The sequence below is a fragment of the Rhipicephalus sanguineus genome, chromosome 7 (genome assembly GCF_013339695.2).
Source record: "Rhipicephalus sanguineus isolate Rsan-2018 chromosome 7, BIME_Rsan_1.4, whole genome shotgun sequence".
Classification (NCBI taxonomy): Eukaryota; Metazoa; Arthropoda; class Arachnida; order Ixodida; family Ixodidae; genus Rhipicephalus; species Rhipicephalus sanguineus.
The window spans coordinates 166,840,840-166,863,339 of NC_051182.1; the positions used below are offsets into that span (position 1 = coordinate 166,840,840).

The following is a 22,500-nucleotide window of genomic DNA, read 5'->3' on the forward strand; positions in this document are numbered from 1 at the left end:
AGCATACGCCGGGCTTCTTCGGCAGACACAGCGTCCGCGCGACATAGTCAGCTATGAAGTCAAACGGTAGTATCGTGTCGATGCACTTAGCGGTGAACGTGCATAAAGGAGGTAAATGGAGGACTGTAATCGGTCGTCTCATGCTTTGCAGTATTGTACGCATATGTGATGAAGGGGAGAACATCGTCCCAGTCTTTGTGGTCGGAAGATACGTACATGGCCAACATGTTAGTCAGAGTTCTGTTCGTACGCTCTACAAGCCCATTCGTCTGAGGGTGATAAGGCGATGAATGACGGAACTGCGAATTGCACAGACGAACCAGTTCTTCTACGGCGTCCGCGACGAACTGACGACCACGATCACTAATGATCACACGGGAGGACCATGCCGAAGAATGATAAATCGAAGCAAAAACATTGCAACGCACGCAGCTGTCGAAGATGGTATGGCCGCCGTTTCTGCGTAACGAGTCAGATGGTCGACACATACTATCACCCATCGATTGTCGTTAGATGATCGTGGAAATGGGCCTAGAAGATCAATACCCACTTGTTCAAATGGTAGACGAGGCGGTGATAGTGGTTGGAGTAGACCCGGCGGAGAAGTCGGAGGGCGCTTGTAGCGTTGACACTGTTCGCAACTTGCGACATAGTGTTGACTGTGTCTCGCATTCTGGGCCAGTAAAATCGCTCCTGCATCCGGTTCAAAGTTCTGATGCCCCAAATGACCAGCGGTTGCTTCGTCGTGCATGGCTCTCAGTATTTCCAATCGCAGACTCCGTGGCACGACCAGAAGGAAGCGTGCGCCTTTAGCCGAATAATTCGTCTTGTAAAGCAGGCCTTCACGGACACGAAAGCGACCGGTGGCTCCGGGACGCGTTGCAGCGACGAATAGTGGTTCCAAAGCAATATCATTTTTTTGTTGTCTTGAAAGTCGTCGAGTCTGGGAATGTGGAGGAAATGGGGGCAAAGCAGTCGTCAAAACTGTCTTCGTCACACTCGGTCGTCGTCAGAGGAAGGCGGGAGAGACAGTCTGCATCTGCGTGGTGACGTCCAGACTTGTACGAGATGACAAAGTCGTACTCCTGTAGTCGAAGAGCCCAACGCGCAAGCCGTCCACTTGGGTCACGGAGATTCACCAGCCAGCATAAAGCGTGGTGGTCGGTGACGATTGTGAACGGGCGTCCGTAGATATAAGGTCGAATTTGTGTACTGCGAAAACAGCTGCCCAGCATTCTTGTTCCGTCACGGTATAGTTTCGCTCAGCCTTACTGAAAGAGCGGCTGGCATAAGCCACTACGTGTTCTGCTCCTTGATGACGCTGCACCAGTACGGCACCGATGCCGATGCCACTAGCATCAGCGTGCACTTCCGTCGGCGAGGACGCATCGAAGTGACGCAATATGGGCCCCGACGTTAGCAGAAACTTTAGCTGTCGGAACGCATCGTCGCAAGCGGAAGTCCAGTTGAAAGGGACGTCTTTTGGAGAAGACATGTTAGGGGATGCACCACGTCTGCGAACCTTGGAACGAAGCGACGAAAATACGAGCAGAAGCCAAGAAGCTTCGCAGCTCCCGCAAGGACTTAGGTGGTTCGAAGAGCTGACAGCCTCGATCTTGCGTGGGTCTGGCCTCACACCGTTTTTATCAACGAGATGCCCAAGTACTAATGTCTCCGTTTCACCGAAACGACATTTCTTTAAGTTTAAGATCAAGCCGGCCTTTTCCACGCAATCCAGAACAAGACTGAGGCGTCTGTTGTGCTCGTTCAGTGTGCTGCCAAAAATCACCACATCATCGAGGTAGCACAAACAAATTTCCCATTTAAGTCCGCGAAGTATAGTGTCCGTAAATCGTTCGAACGTTGCTGGCGCATTACAAAGGCCGAACGGCATCACATTAAATTCATATAGGCCGTCGGGCGTCACGAAGGCCGTTTTCTCCTTGTCATTTGGGTGCATGGGTATCTGCCAATACCCTGATCGCAAATCCAGCGACGAAAAGTAGGCAGCGGAATGTAGGCAATCGATGACATCATCAATTCTAGGTAGCGGATACACATCCTTTTTGATGACCGCGTTTAGTTTTCTGTAGTCAACACAGAACCGCCAAGATCCATCCTTCTTCTTTACTAAGATCACTGGTGCTGCCCACGGACTAGATGACTCTTTGACAACACCCTTCCGTAACATGTCGGTCACCTGTTCAGCTATAACTGTCCTTTCCGTAGCAGACACGCGGTAAGGCTTTTGACGAATGGGGTGTGCAGATCCGGTGTCAATTCTGTGGTGAGCACGAGAACGTGGCAGTGAAGCCTCCGTATCACCTTGTGTGAAATCGAACACAGAAAGATGTGTCAAAAGGACTCGTGCAAGAGCGTGGCGTTCATGTGAGGGCAGCGACTTGCTGATCATCCGTAAGACCTGTTCTTCGGAACTGCTTCGTTGGGGGTCGCTTGTTTGAGACTGCTCCTCCTCGCTTAAAACTGTGATAGAGCTGTAAGTCACTTCGTCAATTTAGCGAGCTTCATATCGCGGGGAAGAATAGCAGGCACCGAAGACAATTGAAAGCCCACAAATTTGAGGCGCCATTCAAACTGTCACGAGAGAACGCGGCACAAGTACATCTTTCTTCACGCAACCCGTGGCAAATGGTTGGATTTGCGCGTCGAACGATGAAGGTCGGAAGCAGCAACATGAACAGGACACGCGATAGGGACCACGGCGCTATAAGCGAATCGTTCGATACGACAAAATAGTTTTTCTCTGGTAAGGATGTGTCCGCAAGAGTAGAAAGAAAGCGCGCTATTCAACGTAATTTCCCCTGTGCCACAGTTAACGGAAGCACCACAGTCCTGAAGAAAGTCGATCCCGAGAATCACATCATGAGTGCACCGTGGTAGAATAAGAAATTCCGTTATGAGTTCTTGCTCGCCGAATAAGACACTTGCCACACAAATACCGAGGGGAACAAGGCACTCTCCACTGACACCATGTCACACTACCATTCCACGGGAACATAACTTTCCGACCCAGCCTTTCTTTGAATGTCACACACATGACGGAAACCGTAGCACCAGTATCTACTAACGCAGTGGCAGGTACACTATCAATTAACACACACACTTTGTTCTTGACCATCATAATAGGAAGAGGAGTAGTTCGCAGAGACGGAGACTGGCCGGCGACCTTACCTCCATCGGCCGCGCCGGCTAGTTTCCCGACGGCGGTGGTGACGTAGAACGTCGCCGTGGCGACGGTGAACGGCGTTGGCGTCTGGTCGGTGGCGTAAGGCTACGGTCTGAAGCTGGCGAGTCACTCCTTCTGTTGTAGTGACGGAAGGTATTCCTGGGTGGCAAGCCTGTGGTGTTTGCTGCCTGAGGTTCTGTCGGCCAATGATCGTCATAAATTCCTTGTTCAAGGTTAGGCCAAGTCGGTGGTGGGCCGTATCTTGTTTCGCGGCGCCGGCGACAAAAACGAGAGATGTGACCTACGGCACCACAGCTGTAGCAGACAGGCGATGGGCGACCGGCGTTGTAGGCTTCGGGATGAGCTCTGGGACGCTGCGTGTAGAAACACGATCTTCGGGGTGCCGATTCGTAGTCGTATCCCTACGAGTGCGTTGGTCGTGCGTCACGTCATTGGGAACTGAACTTCGGTGCTGTCGCAGCTGGTCGGCGCGAAAGTCTGCGCCGCCTGACATGGCCGACAATGTGGATACAGCGGATGCAGGTTCGTGCGGTTGGTTAAAAGCACAACCAGGTTGTTCGACATCCGCCGATTTGATGTGCCTTTCGAGTTCTTCGCGGACAATTTGTCTTACAATTGCCGCAAAGTCAAATTGAACACTGTAGCTGTCATCAACGCTTGCTACAGTCGCAACATTTGCTAACCTGCCGAACTTAGGCGTGATGCGGCGTAGCTTCAAGGTCTCAAATGTGCGGCAATGCTTGATGACATCAGCGACCGAGGTGAGGCAATCCTTGGCAATCAAGTAGTTATATACATCCTCGGCAATACCTTTGAGAAGGTGCCCAACTTTGTCCTCTTCGGACATTCGAGGATTCACTGTCTTACACAACTTCAGGATAGCCTCTATATACGTAGTACAAGTCTCACCTGGCACTTGTGCGCGCTGAAGCAATGTCTGCTCCGCCCGCTTCCTTTTCGTGGTAGAATCTCCGAAGCACTCGGTGATTTCAGTAGCGAAGCGGTCCCAGGTTGTCAATGATTCTTCGTGGTTCTCAAACCACACCAGCGCAGTGTCTGTCAGGAAGAGAACTACATGCTCCAGCTGAGCAGTGGGGTTCCAGCCGTTACACTTGCTTACACGCTTGTAGTGGATGAGCCATTCCTCCACGTCCTCGCCGGATTTGCCAGAGAAAGGGCGTGGCTCCATCTGACGCATCCAGGCACCGTTGTCCGCGCCGGAGGAGTCGGAGACGACTGTTGGTCACCGTTGTTGGACATCGGGATCCCCGGTAGTGTCGGAGGTAGTCGAGCGAGGCGTCGGCTTCGGCGTAGACCTAGTGGCAGCGGCTCCGTCGTCTTGATCGAAGTACCCCGCACCTCCACCACAAAACTGTTACGGGTACGGTTGAATTATGTTTATTTACAGGGCGAGGTTGATGGTCAGGTAGTGATGGCGTCGGTAGGCTCAACCAGCTCACGTCTTCTTCCTCTTCTTCTAGCTCGGCTCATACCCGTTGCAATATATATATACATATATATATATATATATATATATATATATATATATATATATGTTGCTTTAATAAACGATAATTGGAAGTTAGCGCCTGTCCTCGTCGTTTCTTTGTCCGCTGTGCACTTTTTGCGCTAAAGTTTTAGCATTATGACATCAAAGAGACCCTGCAACACCTTTTGGGCATGGTCAGAAAACGCTGCCGATCGGTAGTCGAGGCTCCTGAGAACACGCGAGCCAAACATTATAGCGCTGCACGTAGTCAGCTACAAATCGCTCCCTCTTCTCTCTACGAATGATGGTATAAACCCAAATGACGGCGCCATAAACCCAAAGTCCACGGCCATTGGCTGATTTGATCATCGTGAGCTGCATAGTTACCGCTGCCGCCGCAAGATGCCGCCACGTTCCCGCGCTCGCGATCACACTGAAAGTAAGCCGCGCGTTGGAAAGAAAGGTCATGACGCGCGCTGACGAACGGTCGTAGCTTTTTGCCCCCTTTTCGTCCCCCTCCCTGCGTAGCTTTCAACGCGCTCGCTATAAGCCCGCTCGTACTTCACGGATCGTAAAAAATTTTGCGCCACTCGATTCGTGAGGCTTTGAACTCCTTTAATGAAGCTATTCGATGATTACTTGGAAGAATGTTGCAGGGGCTCTTCTAAAACTGCCGAGCAACGAATGTATGTGAAAAAGTTAATTATCTTCTTTTTTAGCAATTGGATGAATTTGTCAAGTTATCACTGCCTACACTATGTTGGAAATCAGAGGAGTAAGATGAGGTTGGTAGGCGGCGTGCGCAGCCGTACTATCGTTCGAATAAACAATAAATGCCTCCCTTTCTCGACTGGCTTTCGCGCCTGTCACAAACACATTAGTCGATCTGGAAAAAAACTATAAAGAATCTCAAACGATGTTGTTCGGATTCCAGGTGAGAAACGTCCAGTTATTTGTGGTCCCTCAGATCCAAGTAGTTAAATGCTTTTCTGATGAACCACATTTTTGGGTCGTCAGCATCTCTCTGTGTCTAGCAAAGCCAAACGTTGTAAGAAGTTTCACAAGAATATGAACTTAGATTGTGTACTTGTGTTCATTTCAGTGCATTGATATCAGTAAATTAATGTGTTTTGAACCAGGTGCTGATAAGGTAAGTGAGAGCAGCAAAAACATCGTCCTACAACTCAAAGCCTGCTGCCATATAATTTTGCGAGTGTAATGGACACTTTTACTTTTACAGGACCAGATGGTGACCGAATTCATGAGCACTATCGTGGTAAGGATAAAAACTTGGAAGACGCCGAGCTTGGCCTTCAAGAGCAGAACGCGACAGCGTATAATCGAGCCCCGTGCGCACCGCCTTCTCAAATGCTAGCCTCGCCTCGGTTCTCGGTGCATGCCTCAACCGTGCCGTAAGGAAACGAATGACTGCGCGTAACATTGGCCGTTTCAAACTATCCTAGAATGCCTACTGCAAGTACCGTTGTTAAATGCCCACTACGCCATAATTATTCCTTTTGCGAATCAGCGAAGGGGCCCACTACGCGTCCGTATACGTCAACACGCGAACCTACGCAGCTGCTATGACTAAATATGTCTGAGCACTGTGTAATGGGTGCGCCTTTAAAACAGCCACTCGTCGCGCAATTCACACGTTTCGACGCCTGACGCGATTCTACGCTTCGGCCGCGCAATATTACATGCGTTAAGGAGACTCCTTCCACTACATGACATTCATAGAGTGTTTTTTTTTTCTTTCGAAGCAGCTTCAAGCAATAGTATGGCTCTGTGGTAGAACACCTGCTTGCCACGAAGACGGCATAAGTTCGATTCTCACTCGAGCCTAAGATTTTTATTATTTATTTTATTTGCACCTTTCTCGATTTTTCGGTCACGCACAAGACGATGCTTTTCCGCTCACAACCAACGACTTCGGCACCGACGCCGACACGGAAATTTCTGCGAAACGAGCTCTTTAACGCTATCGCGTTAATACGCACCATTAGCACATGCTGTTTTGCGTTGAATGACAAGAGGAATGTGTTTGTTTTCTTGTTTGTTTAAAGAATCCTGAAACAATTTTCGAAGTACATTCAAACCCGCATGTATCGAACCCGACAAAAAACCGAATTAGTTCATATATCGTATAATTCAATATAAAACTTTTTTTTAAGTTACCGTATTTTCGGTGCGAAGTTTGGCGCGCAAGTTGTCTTCACGGCACTGCTTCACGATAATTCTTCAGGGAGAAGAATTTGACAACGATGCTCACTCTCGAATCACTAATAATTCAGACACCAAGTAACAGAATCAATAGATCATCTGGTCCACTAAACCACGTGTACTCCCGAACATTGCGTCACGCTTAAGAACCTGCTGCTTAGGCGTCATTCCATTGTGAACAAGGGATCCCGAAACGTCATTTTGTTTTGTTTTGACATTGGTCGGTGACTTGCTTTTAACAATGCCTTTACCTGACCAGACGGTATTCCGTCGAACTCTCGACTACGAAGGCGGCTTCCCGGCAATGCGCGGAAATTTATTTTTTATTCTTCTGCAGTGTTTATTCAGGGGTGCAGATTATATGCAGGGGCGGGTCATGCGCGAGAAAATACGGTATTGATGCAAACAGCGCCTCAATATCTTTACACGCAGCAGTGCGTACTCGTCGGGTGCCTCTATGGTGCGCCTTGGCGGCCTTGCTCTTCACTATCGTACTCAGCACTCTTCTTGAGATGATGTGCGCAGCGTCGACGTCAGACTGCTTTTCTCCGCGTTGATTATCGCCAGCGTTGCGGAGAACAGCAGGTTCTTCCGTTTCACAGCAGACACCGCGTAACAAAGCGAGCGGAGAATCACGGAGAATCGAAATGCAATTGCAGCGACCGCGCACGACGGACCCACGGGCGTGACGACGAGGAATCATGGGAGAAAGCACACTGCTGTCACTCCCAAATGCATGCGGGAAAACCCCCTTTCGCGAGAAAATGCCAACTTTATGTGAGGGAAAGCCAACTTCATGGGCCCTTCGCGCTGCCTATGTTCGATGTATAAAGTGTTCCCGCTATTTTTGCTCGATATAACCGTAGATTCTCCTATGCATTCATATTAAAGCAGTGTCGTGCTCGAATATAGTTCAATGTAAGGTATAATTCGATTTACCCGACTTCGATTAGTCGGGTCTGACTGTAATCATCGATGGACCTCAGTGTAGGAGTTTATTGCTTTACTAATCGATATCCGCAAAAATGTTCCGATTCCGCTAAGAATGAGCGGAGTTCATTTAGTAGCGACAGTATAGTAAAGCAAAAGTGTCTAACCCGTGCACTTCTTTCCGTAATGACGTGCTATATGTTGAACCTTTGCAGTGCGCGATGAGGAAATTACCCGTGCTAAACGTTCGGCTAATGCTGAAGATGCTCCTCTGCAGAGTCATGGCATGGCTCATCGAGTTTCTACGAGTCAGAGACTTCAACACGATGAAGAGGGTGGTAGAGGCGTTTCACGCGTTTGGGAACTGTAAGTCTCACCAAACTGAATCAGAGCTTTTGTGCCATGTACGCCGCCATATTGTTACGAGACGTTGTAATACATATTTCATTATCCGTCCGGCCCGTCGTGTTGCAGTAAAGGGACACTAAAGTGAAACATTCAGTCACAGTTACACGTGGTTGTTTCTGAAATCAATTGCTGGCAGAAATTAGTAGCGTATTTCCTACAGGCGAAACTTAAGTCTCCACAACTGATGACCCCTTGTATGATAACCAACTCTAATCAAACACGAAATTTCTAAACGACAAGTTCAATGGCAGCTTCGCACTACCTTTTCTCTGGACGTAAAGGATTTGTTCTAGTCGATCCCGCAAACTGAACTATTGCCCCAACGTAAGGTATAATTGGACACTTTTCTGGTTAGCCTCACTACTCTATTTCTATAAAAGGTTATGAACTTGAGCTTGTTGGCATGGCTTCATAACAGGAAACAGCGCTGGCAAACAGGACAAGAAAGACAGACAGAACTTGACGCTGGCTAACGACATTAGCGTTTATTTCGTAGGTACAAACATATACTCCTTCTTTGGAAAGTGAAATAACAAAGAGGTGGGCAGCCCTACGCATGCGTCCCGACTAGCTCTTGAATATGCAATGGTCAAATGCGGAGATAACTCTCTTTGTCGAATAGTACGATCGACGATGGCCCAATGGAATGAATTGTGAACGCTTCGTAAATTTCCCGTGCGCGGCAATCACGATATCTGCGCAAGACGCGTGTGTGTTCGAAATTAGGAGTGCATCCACACTCGGCACGATGAATTGCCAGATTGCTTCCAGTTTTGGCCTTGAGGTTATTCTTGTGCTCTCGCAGCCGGCAGTTGAGCAGCGACCTGTCTGCCCGACGTCACGGTCACCGCAAGACGTTGGAAACCATAGAGTTTCCTATAAATACACTAGAGGGAAACCTCTGGCGCTAGTGTCTATGGCACGGAGGACTTTCCTTCATCGGGGCTATGGGAACTGCATGCAACGCATGGCGCGTCAGCCAGCATGGGAATGATGGGTAGTACACGGATTTGTCTAAACTTCGTTCTTTTCGGCTCCGTGTGGCTCCGTGTGGCATGCAGCCGCTTTGTCGCAGACGAAGTTCAGCAAACGTTCAGCAGTTCCGCTTCTCACTTTGAACTTTTTAGGCTCACTAATTGAAGTCTGGTCACGAAGTACACAACGATCCATCTTGTATCCAAAACAAACGCCAGAAACACAACAATAAGCGAAGCCACAAGTGCGTTCGAAGCCGCAGCACGAGGTTAGGCAATCCTAGTACTATACTTCACTATATACTATAACCATCATTGCCATTGTGGCGGAACGACGCAGCGCCAGAGTTACTTCTAGCTAATATTGGGAAACTATATGGTTCGAACCTCACAGATAACTTCAGTCTGGCAGACTCTGAATGGCAGACAGTGCTGCCCTGTGCTCACTGTGGCAGCGAGAAAACATTGCGCACGTCCTGTGTCATTGTCCTCAACTCGATGACCACTGCTTTCTGAACAACAATTCTGGAGTGCCGGAACGTTCTAGCTTCCAACCAGAAAACGACGAAGGGGGCGCTGCTGAAGTTTCTTCCGCTCAACCGACCTCGCTAAACGACTATGATGCTCCCGTGCTTGAGTGTGTGTGCGTTTCCTTTTTTCTTTTTTACCTCTTTTTTTCCTTCCTTACCTTTCGGTCCCCCTTACCCTTTCCCAGTGCAGGTAGCAACCGAAAAACTTCTGGTTAACCTCCCTGCCTTTCACTTAACCTTCTCTCTCTCTCGAGCACAAACCGCGTCGCATGTTGCCTTCTTCTAACGGAAGGATTTCGGCGAGGGGCGTTCACAGTCGGGACACATGCGTAGGGCTTCCCTTTTCCACGCCTTTTTAACGGTTAAGCTGTTTAAGCCAGCCGTAAAAACTCCAGTATGCACAAAAAACTATCATCATCATAGTGCCCACAGAAATTGGGCAGATCCCACTACTCACCGCTGGTCCCTAAAAAATTAAGAAGGCAACAGACGGGCGGCAAACACCCATTAAGATTTCTAGACAGACGTAACCAATAATCGAGAAAAGCTTGAGCTTGTTGGTACTATTCATAGTGCAAACAGCGCGATACAACGAACACAAGAAATACCAAACAGGTTTTATAACTCCTGTTTGTCTTTCTTGCTTCATTGTAGTGCGCTGTTTTCCACCAGTGATGACACCGTGGCCGCACGTTTCAGCTTCGCTGGTGCATCTGTGCGCGCGATACAACGAACACCCCAAGAAATACCAAACACGTGCCCGGTTTTGCGAACGCTCGGTTTAACTCCTGTTTGGTCTTTCTTGTCTTCATGAGAAGCACCTAAAAACGTATTGCGCTGTAGAAGCAACCTTAGAAACAACCTCCACTAGCAGTAGCAACGATGCAACCTAAAACAACACCGACCTGGCCTAGCATCACCACTAAAGTAGCAACGACCTAGAAGCAACCTAAAAACGACCAGCTCACCTCTAAAGCTGCAACGACCTAGAAGCACCTAAAAACAACCTGCATCACCTGCTAAAGCCTAGCAGACCTAGAAGCAACCTAAAAACAACCTAGTACGTACAGCGACCTAGAGCAACCTAAAAACAATAGCATCACCTAGCTAAAGCCTAGAACTAGAAGCAACCTAAAACAACCTAGGACAGGCAACTAGAAGCAACCTAAACCAACCTAGCATCACCTAGCTAAAGCTGCAACGACCTAGAAGCAACCTAAAAACAACCTACATCCCTAGCTAAAGCCTAGCAACGACCTGGCATCACCTAGCCCTACTAGAAGCAACCTAAAACAACCTAGAACCTAGCTAAAGCTAGACGACCTGCAACCCGACCTGCATCACCAGCTAAAGCCTAGCAACGACCTGGCAACCTAAAACGAGCATCACCTAGTAAAGCTAGCAACGACTAGAAGCAACCTAAAAACGACCTAGCATCACCTAGCTAAAGCCAGCAACGACCTAGGAACCTAAAAACAACCTAGCATCACCTGTAAAGCCTAGCAACGACCTGGCAACCTAAAACAACCTGCATCACCTAGCTAAAGCCTAGCAACGACCTAGACACCCGACCTGTCACCTAGTAAAGTAGCAACGACCTAGAAGCAACCTAAAAACAACCTGCATCACCTACTAAAGCCTAGCAACGACCTAGAAGCAACCTAAAAAGACCTAGCATACCTAGCTAAAGCCTAGCAACGACCTAGAAGCACGTATTACACTTCAATATCGTCCAGCTTCGCTGTTTTAAAACCTTGTGCGACTTCGTGAAAGCTTCGCCATTTTGTTATTTAATTTTCCCTAGAAGTGTATACATTTGTACCTACGAAATAAACGTTCACGTTATTAGTCAGCGCCAAGTCCTGTCTGTCTTTCTGTTCCGTTTGCCCCGCTGTTTCTGTTATTATATATATATATATATATATATATATATATATATATATATATAGTATATATATATATATATATATACTCTCTTTCTGTTTCTCCAGCTTGCCCTGTCTGAGGAAAACGCTACTGACGCTCATGGTGTTCTGAAGTTCCAAAATGAAACGTGGTCTGTCTATATTGTAGTCGATTTCTGGAGCTTCCCACCATTTATCTCTCTGATCAACATTTCTTGCGCAGAATTTCTTAGACAACGGACGAAACAGACACTGACGGGCGCAGAAGAAATCTTGCGAAAGAAGTGTTGATCATGGAGTACAAAAACTAGCTGGAATCCACACCTTTCTATCTCTCCGCGACATTCGCGTCTTGGTGTGACTGAAAGTTTCATACAAAATACAGGCCTACGTATAGGCGCTTGCATGCCACCTTGTTTCAGTGAATTATATCTTGTTCATCATGACGGAAACGTGTACTCTGTTTTAGAGCGCAGTTTTTAGGCACCCGTTCCTGGGCTGAGCGTTCGTTGTCCATCGCCGACGAGCGCAGCGAAAGATCTGCTGCCTCGCGCGCCTGGAGCCTGCCTTTGGTCCCCGGCTTTCTGCTAGTGAATTTGGGAAGTAAGCGGTTGTCAGAATGTAACACCAGGGGTCCTCGGCCTCTGCCTGGCCGTATACCTGCATTTTAAGCAACGACGGGACCGGCCTGATCAAGCAAAAGTATATATGTAGCAGACTTGGCTCCGTCCCCCTTAGATAATTAGCGGAAACATGTCTCTGACGAGGAAACATGTCTTCGTCAGTGACCTGACGAAGAAAAGTGGACTAGTTGAAACGTTGGCTCCTTGTCCAGCGACATTCTTTGTTCAATGAGTTCATTACTTCAAACTTCCACCCTCCCGTGAACTATTGTGTTATTTAGATTTCGTGTAGTGGTTTAACAGGCTGCCATCAATGACAATATGATTTGCCTGTCGGGCGAATCTGCAGCTTTTCTATTTGTAATTTATTGCAGGTCACAAATACTATCCTATGAACCCGAAAGCAGAGAGAAGACTCCTCCCCGAGACAGAATTTCATCCGAATGACACAAGACGCAAACTATTGCAGTGAACAGTTGGCCTCACTGGACTCGTAATAATTTACTCCAATATGCAAACAGCTCGCGTTCTTCGTCAAGAGAGGCACACTCTCGTCAGAACGTACACTTCCACAGGTGTTTCTCTACGAAATAAATAAACCACATTATCAAGAATTGAGATCTCTTGATGAACTTCATTTTATAGGAGGTAAACCAGCGTTTTAGAAGCAACCTAAAATTTTCAATTAGTTTTATGTCACCGTTTCAAAATCAGTTTTCCGAGTAATAAAACTTGCAAAAAAAGAAAGTCCAGTGATGTAAATTAGGGCATACGAACTACCCAATAAAGGTATTATCAAGACGGAATGAAGATCCTTTTTTAGCAGCGAAGCTGTTCTAGCTCGGCGTAAAATGTGTGACCGTGCCCGAAAACTATCATCATCATCAACGGGTATGCGCCACAGAATCTGGGCAGGTCCCAATACTCTCCGCAACGCCTTGGCCTGTAATAACCCCGCGAACGAGTAGAGAGAGAGAAAGAAAGAGATATACAAACAGAGCGACGGAATGAAAGATTTAAAGAAAGAGAAAGATTCAGGCCAAAAAACAAATCCTTCATGAGGCGGGATTAGAACCCGCGTACCCTCGAACCAAAGGCGAGCGTCATAACCACTCGGCTATCCAGGCACGCTAGCAGAGCATAGCATATAGCCTTGTGTAGTATAGTGTAGCAAAGTGGTAGGAAAGTGAGCGTGAGGAGGAGAGATATGTGATGGTGAGGAGGAGGGGAGAGTGTGAAGCGTAGCACAGAAGGAATGAGAGAGAGAGAGAAAGAAATCCAGACAGAAAAAGAAAGAGAGAGAGAGTAACATCAACGAAAGAGAGAGAAAGAAGTAGAGAGAGAGAAAAAACGTAGAAAGACGAAGCAAGCATCGCGTCTAGCGACCAGATACCGCACCAACTGGCCAAGCCGCGAATGCGCAGTAGCTAAGCCACGCCCACCGACGGAGACATCGCGCGCAACCTGGATGCGTATATTCCCGAGGAGGAAGCCTCGCATCTCGAAGCTCGACGTGTCCGTCGACGGGGAATACGAGCGGTGACGGGCCCGTGCTTCGCTGTGCCAAGCTGTGCGCGACGTAGTGCAAACTGAATGAATGAATAAACTTCATTAAAAGTCCGGGCGAGGTGGGGAGAAGAGGGGATTAACCCCTGTCTCGTCCCACCCTCCGTCGATGATGATGGCGTCAGGTGACGGCTCGAAGCCCTTGGACCCGGGCGGCATCTTCGGCTTGCCGGACGGCCCAAAGTTCCGGCAATTTTTTAAAGAGAGTGATATTTCTGATGAGTATTGAATGAACCACATCGAAAGTGTTTATCGTACTTGTGTACTTTAAACATCACTGTAGTAGCACACGTTTAGGGGATATTTGGCGCGTTTTTTTTTTTTTTTTTTTTTTTTTTTGCGCAATTAAATGTCGCCGTCGCTTTCCGTTGTGTGCAGTGTTTTTTCTTTGTTTCTTTTTCGCTATCCTTCCTTTTTGAAGTAAACATTAATGGGCTGTACGTGAATGTGACAACACCAGAGACCCTGAATTCGCCAAATGCAATACTACATATTTTTCTCTTAAATTTGATTTTTGCCCTAACGACCAAGTGGAAAGGGGTAGCCGCCGCCAAGAAATGGCGACAACTACTTCATTTCTCTTTTATTTCAATAAACCATAGTTTGTTCAAGACAGGTTGTATTTAGTCGTGTTTTACCAGCCAGGAATTTGTCCTGGGGGGAGTCCGACTCTCCTTTATGCGTGTTCGTGCGTGTGTTTGGGTGTTTGTACATCTAAGGCAAACATCTCATTATTCCAGTGCTTATAAAAGCAGATGTTTACAATACAATAGAAAATTTATTGTGTTTTCGACGCCGTGATTAGAGGTCATATAACGCACATTTCCCTCCTGAAGTAGAATAAACGTTCTAGTTTTACAGGCTGGAATACTAACGAGGTATTCAGTTTAGATGTGGTCGACCCCGTACACACAAAATATGAAAATCTCGGGTGGGGATATGAACCCCCAGACCCCCTTTAGGCTACGCAAATGACTCAAATATGTAGAAGTGCTAGGCTTGCTGGGCAGTTGCTGGGCAGTTGGGGGGTCAACCACTCTTTATGCGTGTTCGTGCGTGCGTTTGTATGTGTGTCAGCAGCGTAGCCAGGGGGTGGTCCGCCGGGCAAGTACCCCATCCCCCCAAACTTCTTTCTGCTATGGAATACTGAGCACGAAATGACACTCGACTAAACTTGCCTGCCCGGCCCCCACATGGGATCAAAAACGTGCCCCCTCCTAGCAGAACTTTGGCTTGGACGAGCTGGTTAATGTTCAAACTTTTCGGAGTGCAGAGCTAAAAAATGCACGGACAGAGACACATAGCAGACACGACGGGCGCTGACTTACAACTCACCTTTATTGCCATCACTGGTGCAGATATATGTGCCATAATCGCTCTTTTTTTGTGTGTGTGACAGATCACGTTCTACCAGAACTGACAAGCAGCGATAAAAACAATCTTTTAAGAATTTGTTTAGCTAGCAGGGGATTCACGTAGAGCATGCGTGCAGGAATGAAAGAGAACTATAGGGGCAAACATAAACAAAAACGTAACCGACGGACGCTTCGCGTGAGAAAGCATGAACACGATGAAAAAAGTAAAATATTCAACAAACCGAGATCAGCGAGTGAAATAACAACGCCATAAATAAAACCTTTGAGATAATCAACCTCGGCGTCAGACAAAACGATGCAAGGGCGGCTCACGCACTTGTCCCCTGCTTTATGGATTAAAAAAAAAAGCTTCTACAATTTCCCGCTCAACTTTATCTTTCCCTTTCTTAAGGAACTCCGTGCGTTGAAAATCTGGGGTACAGCTACAGCGTTTGTAATGCTCAACCAGAAATCCTTCCGTTTGATCACGCACGTTCAAATGATGTTCTTTAGCTCTCTCGTTAAAGCAACGGCCGGTCTGACCGACGTAGTGGCGACCGCAACTTAGGGGAATGCTGTAAACAGCGTTAAAAACGCACGCTGTAAACTTGTTCCGGTGTTGCGTGGCGCAAACACGGCGATTGTCTCTGTTAGTCAAAGCACTTTGACAGTTTGCACGGCGCGGAAGATACAACTTGAACGTTGTGTTTTTTCTTGTTTTTTTTCTTGCGATTCGGCTAGGATTGCGCGATAACTGGTGCATATAGTATGGAATAACCTTCACTGGCATGTCAGCTCTCTTAGGCTTGTCGTTTGCTTTGGAACGTTTACTATTTTGCAGGATGGACTCACATACGGCAGTTAATTATAAGTTCTGGGGGGTAAGCCGCATGCTTTAGTCTCAGAACTTGGCCACAGAAACTTTCGGAAAGAGCGTGACTGTAGGTCTTGTCCAGGGTTGAGTTCAAGCAGTTCATTGCGATACCGCGCTTCATAAGTTTCGAGTGAGCACTGCTGTACGGCAATAAGGCTTTTTTCAATCTTGGGTTGTATGCCGAACAGATGTGATCAACAAACAAACAAAAAACGCAGACTAACGTCCAAAAACTGAAGTTCATTTTTTACAGACCTTTCATGCGCAAACTTGAGGCCTTGGCCTTCTTTCTTAAACACACTGACAGCACTACCAATGACCGCGTCAAGGTGAGATACATCTTTTAAAAGCACCAAGAAATCGTCCACATATCTAAAAATGTTCACAATATGCGCGTCTTCCAAGTTCGTTTGGATGCGGTTTCCAACAACGGGCAGGGCATCACACAAGATTGGAGCAACCGCCGAACCGATACAAATGCCTTGTTTTTGTAGGTAGAATTTGTTGTTGAACTGAGTTCAACAACAAATTCTACGGGACAACAGAACAGGACAAACAAAGCAAACATCTCGAGGTTTCGATTTTGGAGTCAGGGTCCCTTGAAGTTCTGTATGCTCATGAAACACACCGTGTATTGCCAGCAGCCAGCTAAGGAGTGTGCGTGGTCTCTGTGGAAAACATATAGAAACAAATGCCTTCGAGCCACTTCGTCCAGGTATGGAGCTCGTGTTCGTGATTGTGAAACAAGACGTTGGCGACGTCAGCAAGATAGAAGATATGTAACTTAGAAGAACTTGTTGCTAGGCTAGTTGGTACATAACCTTGCGGGAAAAAAAACTTGGACGCCTAAGCACTACCAGAAAAAAGATGAAGTACAGAAAAAGAGCAAAAGACGCTCTTTTCCTGTGCTTCGTCTTTTTTCTGGTGGTGCTTAGGCCTCAATAAAGTTTTTCCTCAAAGATAGAAGATGACGGCAAGTAGCTTCGCCGGGTCATGCCAGTTGTCGGTCTCACTGCAATCTTCCACGTCAGCCTTCCCTCACCTATTCCGCAAGAGATATGAGGGTCACAGTACCGCTGGATGGCGCCGCTGGTGGTGGGAGCAGCGGCGGTTTCGGGCTGATTGTTGGCAATGTCGGTCATTGCAGCGGGTGAAGCAGTTGGCAGTGTTCGGTTGCGAAGTTCCAGGTTGAGGTCAGGGATTGCATTTGAACATTTGAACAAGGACTTGAGGCCACAGATGTCTCCGAGTGACACTTGAGCTCAGTCATATCATATTCCCCTGCTGAACGTCAAGACCTCCAGCTATGCGTATTTCTACGAGGCGCAGCGTAGAGATGTTGTTTGTACTTGAGCTTCGTGTGACGCTGTTTGAACAGCGCACGTCGTTAAGTTTTAAGTGCGTAGCACTTTAGGGCCCGGCGTGATCACGCTCAAAACCAAGTGGTCAATACAGGCCTAAAACAAGACTAGCAATGCTCAAAACCAGGTTAAAATAAATGAACAAGGTCTAAAATAATATAATCAACAGAAATAACCAAGAAGTAATCGCAATAATTAACTTTAAATTGCTAAAAACATGCGGCTGACACCCACGCCGCGCAAGAGAGGGCGCCACCGCCTTGCCAAGCACCCCCTTGCTTATCCCACCGGCGCTACTCCGGCGCCTTCGTCGCTACACCTGACGGAACTCGCTGCAGACGACATGTCTCTCAACCGCTGTAACACGAAGAGTCGACAAAGCGCAGCAAAAAAGTAGCGCGCATATCGCACACCCAGTTTGCGAATCTCCCTATCAAGATTCTACTCATGCAGGGGAAACCCTACATGCTTACCTCAAACGTTGACGTCCATACGCGTGCGCAGGGTTCCCCATTAGGGGGGGGGCGAAGGTTCACCGCAGCGCCCCCCCCCCACCCTACTAAGTCCATGTATGAGGCAGCTTTCGCCCCCCCCCCCTCTTAGGGGACTAGAAGGGTCAATGTACGGGGCAGATTTTGCGCCCCCTCTTAGATGATTAGGGGGGGCGGCCGCCCCCCCCTGCCCCCCCTGTGCGCACGCCTATGTTGACGTCATCGACGGTTTGTTAAACAGAGGAGTGGGAGAGCTACGAACGGAAATTGCTGGGTGCCCGTTCTACGCACTTCCTCAGGTTTCACAGTTGTGTATCTGCATTTAGCGCAGGATTTAGAACTACACCAACCACTACACAATTTTTTGGACATAGAGACAACATGTGGATTCGATCACATCGCCGCTTACCCTTCAAGCATATTAAAAAAAAGTCTAAATCAATTTCGAGTGCTTGTATGCTATCAAAGGTTTATGAAAAAGAAAAAATGTTATTTATCTGTTTGCAACGCGAAGCATCAAGGAAATAAATATGGAAGAGGGGGGGGGGGGGAGAAAACAGGAAAGGCATGGAGGTTAACTAGACCAGCTCCTACACATGGGGAGGGGAATTCGGAAGTAAAATGGAGAGAAAAACAGAAAACATGAGTGTGCCCAAATCACAATACACATGCACCGTGCAGCGCATTTACAGGCTATAATTTAATTGTGTTGTCTTCAAGAACCGCAGAAGTGCTCGTGTGGTTTTCACGGGTTTTTCAGGATTAGTACACTTCTTAACGAGAAATCCCGGACCGGACGAACTTTTCCGGTTATTTGGGAAGCTTTCTTTCAATAAAGTTTGTTTCTAGCTTCTTGCTACAGGTGGGTGAACGGCAAATGACATTCCCCCTTGAAAGTCAATTCTTCATCTCTCAAAATTCCCCGCTAAAACCTCGATGCCGACTGATAGTTATATGAATTCCTAACTACTTTCTCGTACAGTCCTCGGGATAGTTATAGAGTGTCATCCTGTTGATTACCTAAGTTACTGTAAGACTTGTTCTCGCGTATAAAATGTGCATAGCCTAAAAGCAAGCACACTAGATGCACGTTGAGTGCCTCTTATATAGCGCTTGAGCTCGGTACGTTCACATCGTAAAAGGCAAGTGCGTATCGGCGTGACGTAGCGTTCTCGCGAGAAAAGTAGGGAGAGCAGTAGGTTACAAAAAGAAAAACAAAGAAAGGTGCGAACGAATGTATAACGCGGCCATTGTGTAAGTACTAGAAAAACAACTAAAGGGCGTGTGTATGTGTTTTTAGAATGAATAATGCAGAGGGCACCAACTTTCATCCATCAGAACAGCGAGATCTGGCAGCTGTTATACTTCAATACGAATGCCATCTTCCACTTGCGCACACTGGAAACGGATTTATAAAGTATTACTTTTTTATAATCGCGTCGTCTTACATGCAGCTGGAAATCTGCTGAGAACTAGACAAAACTTGTATACGACTGTTGCTTTTGGCTTGTTGATTGCGTCTGCACGATTCCGTTCTATTTTTCCTGTCCTGTAAAAGGGCGGCCAGGAATACTCTGACGGAGCTGCTAAAAGCTGTGAGCGAAAGAAGTGCGAAGACGGTAAAAGAACTTCGGTTAGCATAATTTCTAAATTCCTTGATTTTGTCATAAGCGTCTGAAGGATGCCACAAATGTATTTCTCTTTGAGTCCTGTATAACTGTAGATGTTTCGCGCGAATACGAAAGACGAAAACCACGGAGTAGCTAAAAAAACGTGTTCGTCGCGTTTCTGCATATGCTCTGATTGTTACGGTAACGCTGGATATTCTCGAATTGTTACGGTACTTCTGTATATTCTCGGACTATTGTGGTACTTTTGTATATTTCCGGACTCCCTATTGAAAATCCTGGGTTAGTGGATGCCGGGATCCTTGGTGGATAAGATGGAAATAATAGTGGATAAGCTGTAAACTGTGGTGGTCAGAATGGCTGATGATGGCGAAAGTTGAAAAAATGGTGGCAGATAGTGGTGGTGGTGGTGGCGAGCTTCTTTTGGTGTTCAACATGGCCAATGATGGTGAAAATGGAAAATGCAGGCTGGTGGTGGCGATGCCAAACATCTTTTGGTGGATGGCTCGGTGAACAAGCTGGATGACGGTGGCATGATGGGAAGCATGGAGGTGCAATAGGCAGAACTATGGCCGCATCAGTACAGGCAGCTGGGTGCAGGTGGCAGTATGTGAAATCACTGCCATTTCTAATGTTTCCCTGTCGAATGTTCAGAAAAATATGTTTACAGTCCAAAGAAGCCAACGATGATCATTACGCTTTCTAGCACGCTTCTTTTTATTCATGCGGCGTCAATAACCACCTCAATTTTTGTGGAACACAGCAGCTGCGAATGTTTACTTTTTGTGCACGTACTTACACCAACTTGACATCCGCGACGTGTTGCTGTATTGTGATGTTTATAATTCTAGAGGTGTCAGTGTGAACAGCGACACTAAATTTGTTACATCGCCGCGCATTTGTCGAGAAGTGAATGAGCTCTGGCTTCGCAACCCCTTCCAACGCGTGCACATGAAAACGGCCGCCACTTCATATCGCCGCGCTAGAAACTCATCTCTTCCGGTCCCAACGTGGGCGCGGCCCGCAACTACGAGTTTGTAGTTCCTTTGGACCTTAATAAGGTTTGTTGACTGACTGACTGACAATTCTTGCACACTAAGAGACCGCATCTGCACTTAAAGGTACCAGTGAAGAAGCTTCCGAAGCTAAAATGCTCAAACGTCAACCTTCGGGCGCCAGCTGCGCCGAGATAGGTCCCACCCAGCATATGACTTCCCGCGAAGATTAGGCCTAGCGTATACCGACCGAGTCCGTCTACATGTCATCGGCGCTTTTGGGTTTCAGGAAACACAATTCCGATGAGTAAGCGTGACTTTACAGCACAGCTGTAGCATATGTTAATCTAAATGAAGCATTTTTTTTGTGTGTGTGTGTGTACGGTGTCCGTACAAGAAGCGATGAGCATCGATGCGACGCGCGTTTTCAGCGAACGCCTCCAGTTGACGACAGCTGGCGGTCACACTCGCCAGCACTTCTCTGACTCATACGTGAGAACACAGACTTGTCAATTGGTGCGCCTTATTGAACCAATATGAAGGCCCACTTTTTCGTCGCATTGCATTCGTTTATGGCCAAACCGTTATCTCTCTCTGTACTCGTTCTCCCCTCCTCCTCACCCTCACTTCCCCTTTCCCACCTCCTTGCTGTACTATACTATATACTACACAAGGCTATGCTATGCTCTGCTAGCGTGCTTGGATAGCCGAGAGGTTACGACGCTCGCCTTCGGACTGTGGGTACGCGGGTTCGAACTCGCCTCGCCAAGTATTTTTTTTTTCGCCATGAACTTCTCTATTTCTCTTTCTTTCTATCTCTCTCTCTTTCTTTCTCTCGATCTGTACTCGTTCTCTCGCCCATCAGAGTTATTTGCATCCCACGCCGGACAAATGGGCGCACGTGTTCTGGCAGCGAAGCAGGAGAGGAAGAAGAGAGAGCGTATGCCGGTTCACGATGATGATAATTTTCTTTCTACGACACACGGCAAACATCGAGCATAACAGCTTTGCCGTAAAAGAAGATGGCTTTCGCCGTCGAGTCGTCTAGGGATATCGTCTAGCATAAGGGATATCGCTGTGAGTTATTCGGTTTAGGGGCCTAGCATTAGCCATCACCAGCCATAATTTTGCCAACATACACGTTTCCAGCTGACACTCGAACATGGGCACACGAGTTCGCAAATCGTTAAGACAAAGCCTTACGGTCACGATAACTTGGCGCGAGGCAAAAGTTAGCCAGCTCCGTGCAGACGCCAACAAATCATTAAGTCTATGCATTCAAGAGCTCTCGGCAGCGAAAAAGCGAATAGCACTGTACTTCTCGTTCACATACATCGAATCTATTGGTCTTCTCAGCAAACTTTGATCATTCAATCAAGAAAGTGTGTGTTGTGCCCATAAGCATTTATTTATTTATTAATTAATTAATTTATTTATTTATTTATTTATTTATTTTTCATACTTTACCTGTCGAGACTATCCATTCGTCGATTGAAGATCATTGTGGGAGGCCATCGTTGTGCGGCAGGCATAAAAATAGGCTGGATAAATTAATTAATTAATTATTAATTAATTAATTAATTAATTAATTAATTAATCGTCGGTATGCCTATTACCGCGTGTTGTTTTCTCGCGACGACGGTGTGCCCTTTTGCCACTAATTGACGGAATTCTTTGTTGCAAGCTCGCGCCGCCCCATTAATCTAACCGCATGTGTGCAAAGGTGATGTTATTCGCAGCTTTGGCGCCGATGTGCTTATGTTTTGAAAATGCCACTAGGGCTGTGCTGGCAGTGCGATGCACATGCACAGGCGACGACATCCCCGTGTTTGTTGTGAAGCATCATTTGTACGGGGTTAGCAAACAAGTGCGGTCTGTGTGTTTCATCCCTCCTGGCACATTGCGTGCCAATCGATCGCATGGGACGCGAGAGAGCTGACG

The 22,500-nt window shown here is 47.2% G+C and overlaps 3 protein-coding genes across 11 annotated transcripts in view; 2 read left to right on the top strand and 1 right to left on the bottom strand.

Annotated features, from left to right (window-relative positions):
* Nucleotides 1–22,500, bottom strand: part of LOC119400502 (uncharacterized) — a 257,402-nt gene that overhangs the window by 123,399 nt on the left and 111,503 nt on the right. The gene's annotated exons all lie outside the window — the stretch shown is intronic.
* LOC119400509 (N-alpha-acetyltransferase 60) overlaps nt 1–22,500 on the top strand; it is a 217,220-nt gene that overhangs the window by 61,661 nt on the left and 133,059 nt on the right. The window lies entirely within an intron of this gene.
* Nucleotides 5,806–12,879, top strand: LOC119400511 (uncharacterized). Its single transcript, XM_037667571.2, has 4 exons — nt 5,806–5,847; nt 5,938–5,973; nt 8,066–8,216; nt 12,664–12,879. The coding sequence occupies exons 1-4, from the start codon at nt 5,821–5,823 to the stop codon at nt 12,759–12,761; spliced, it is 312 nt and encodes a 103-aa protein (XP_037523499.1). The 5' UTR covers nt 5,806–5,820; the 3' UTR covers nt 12,762–12,879.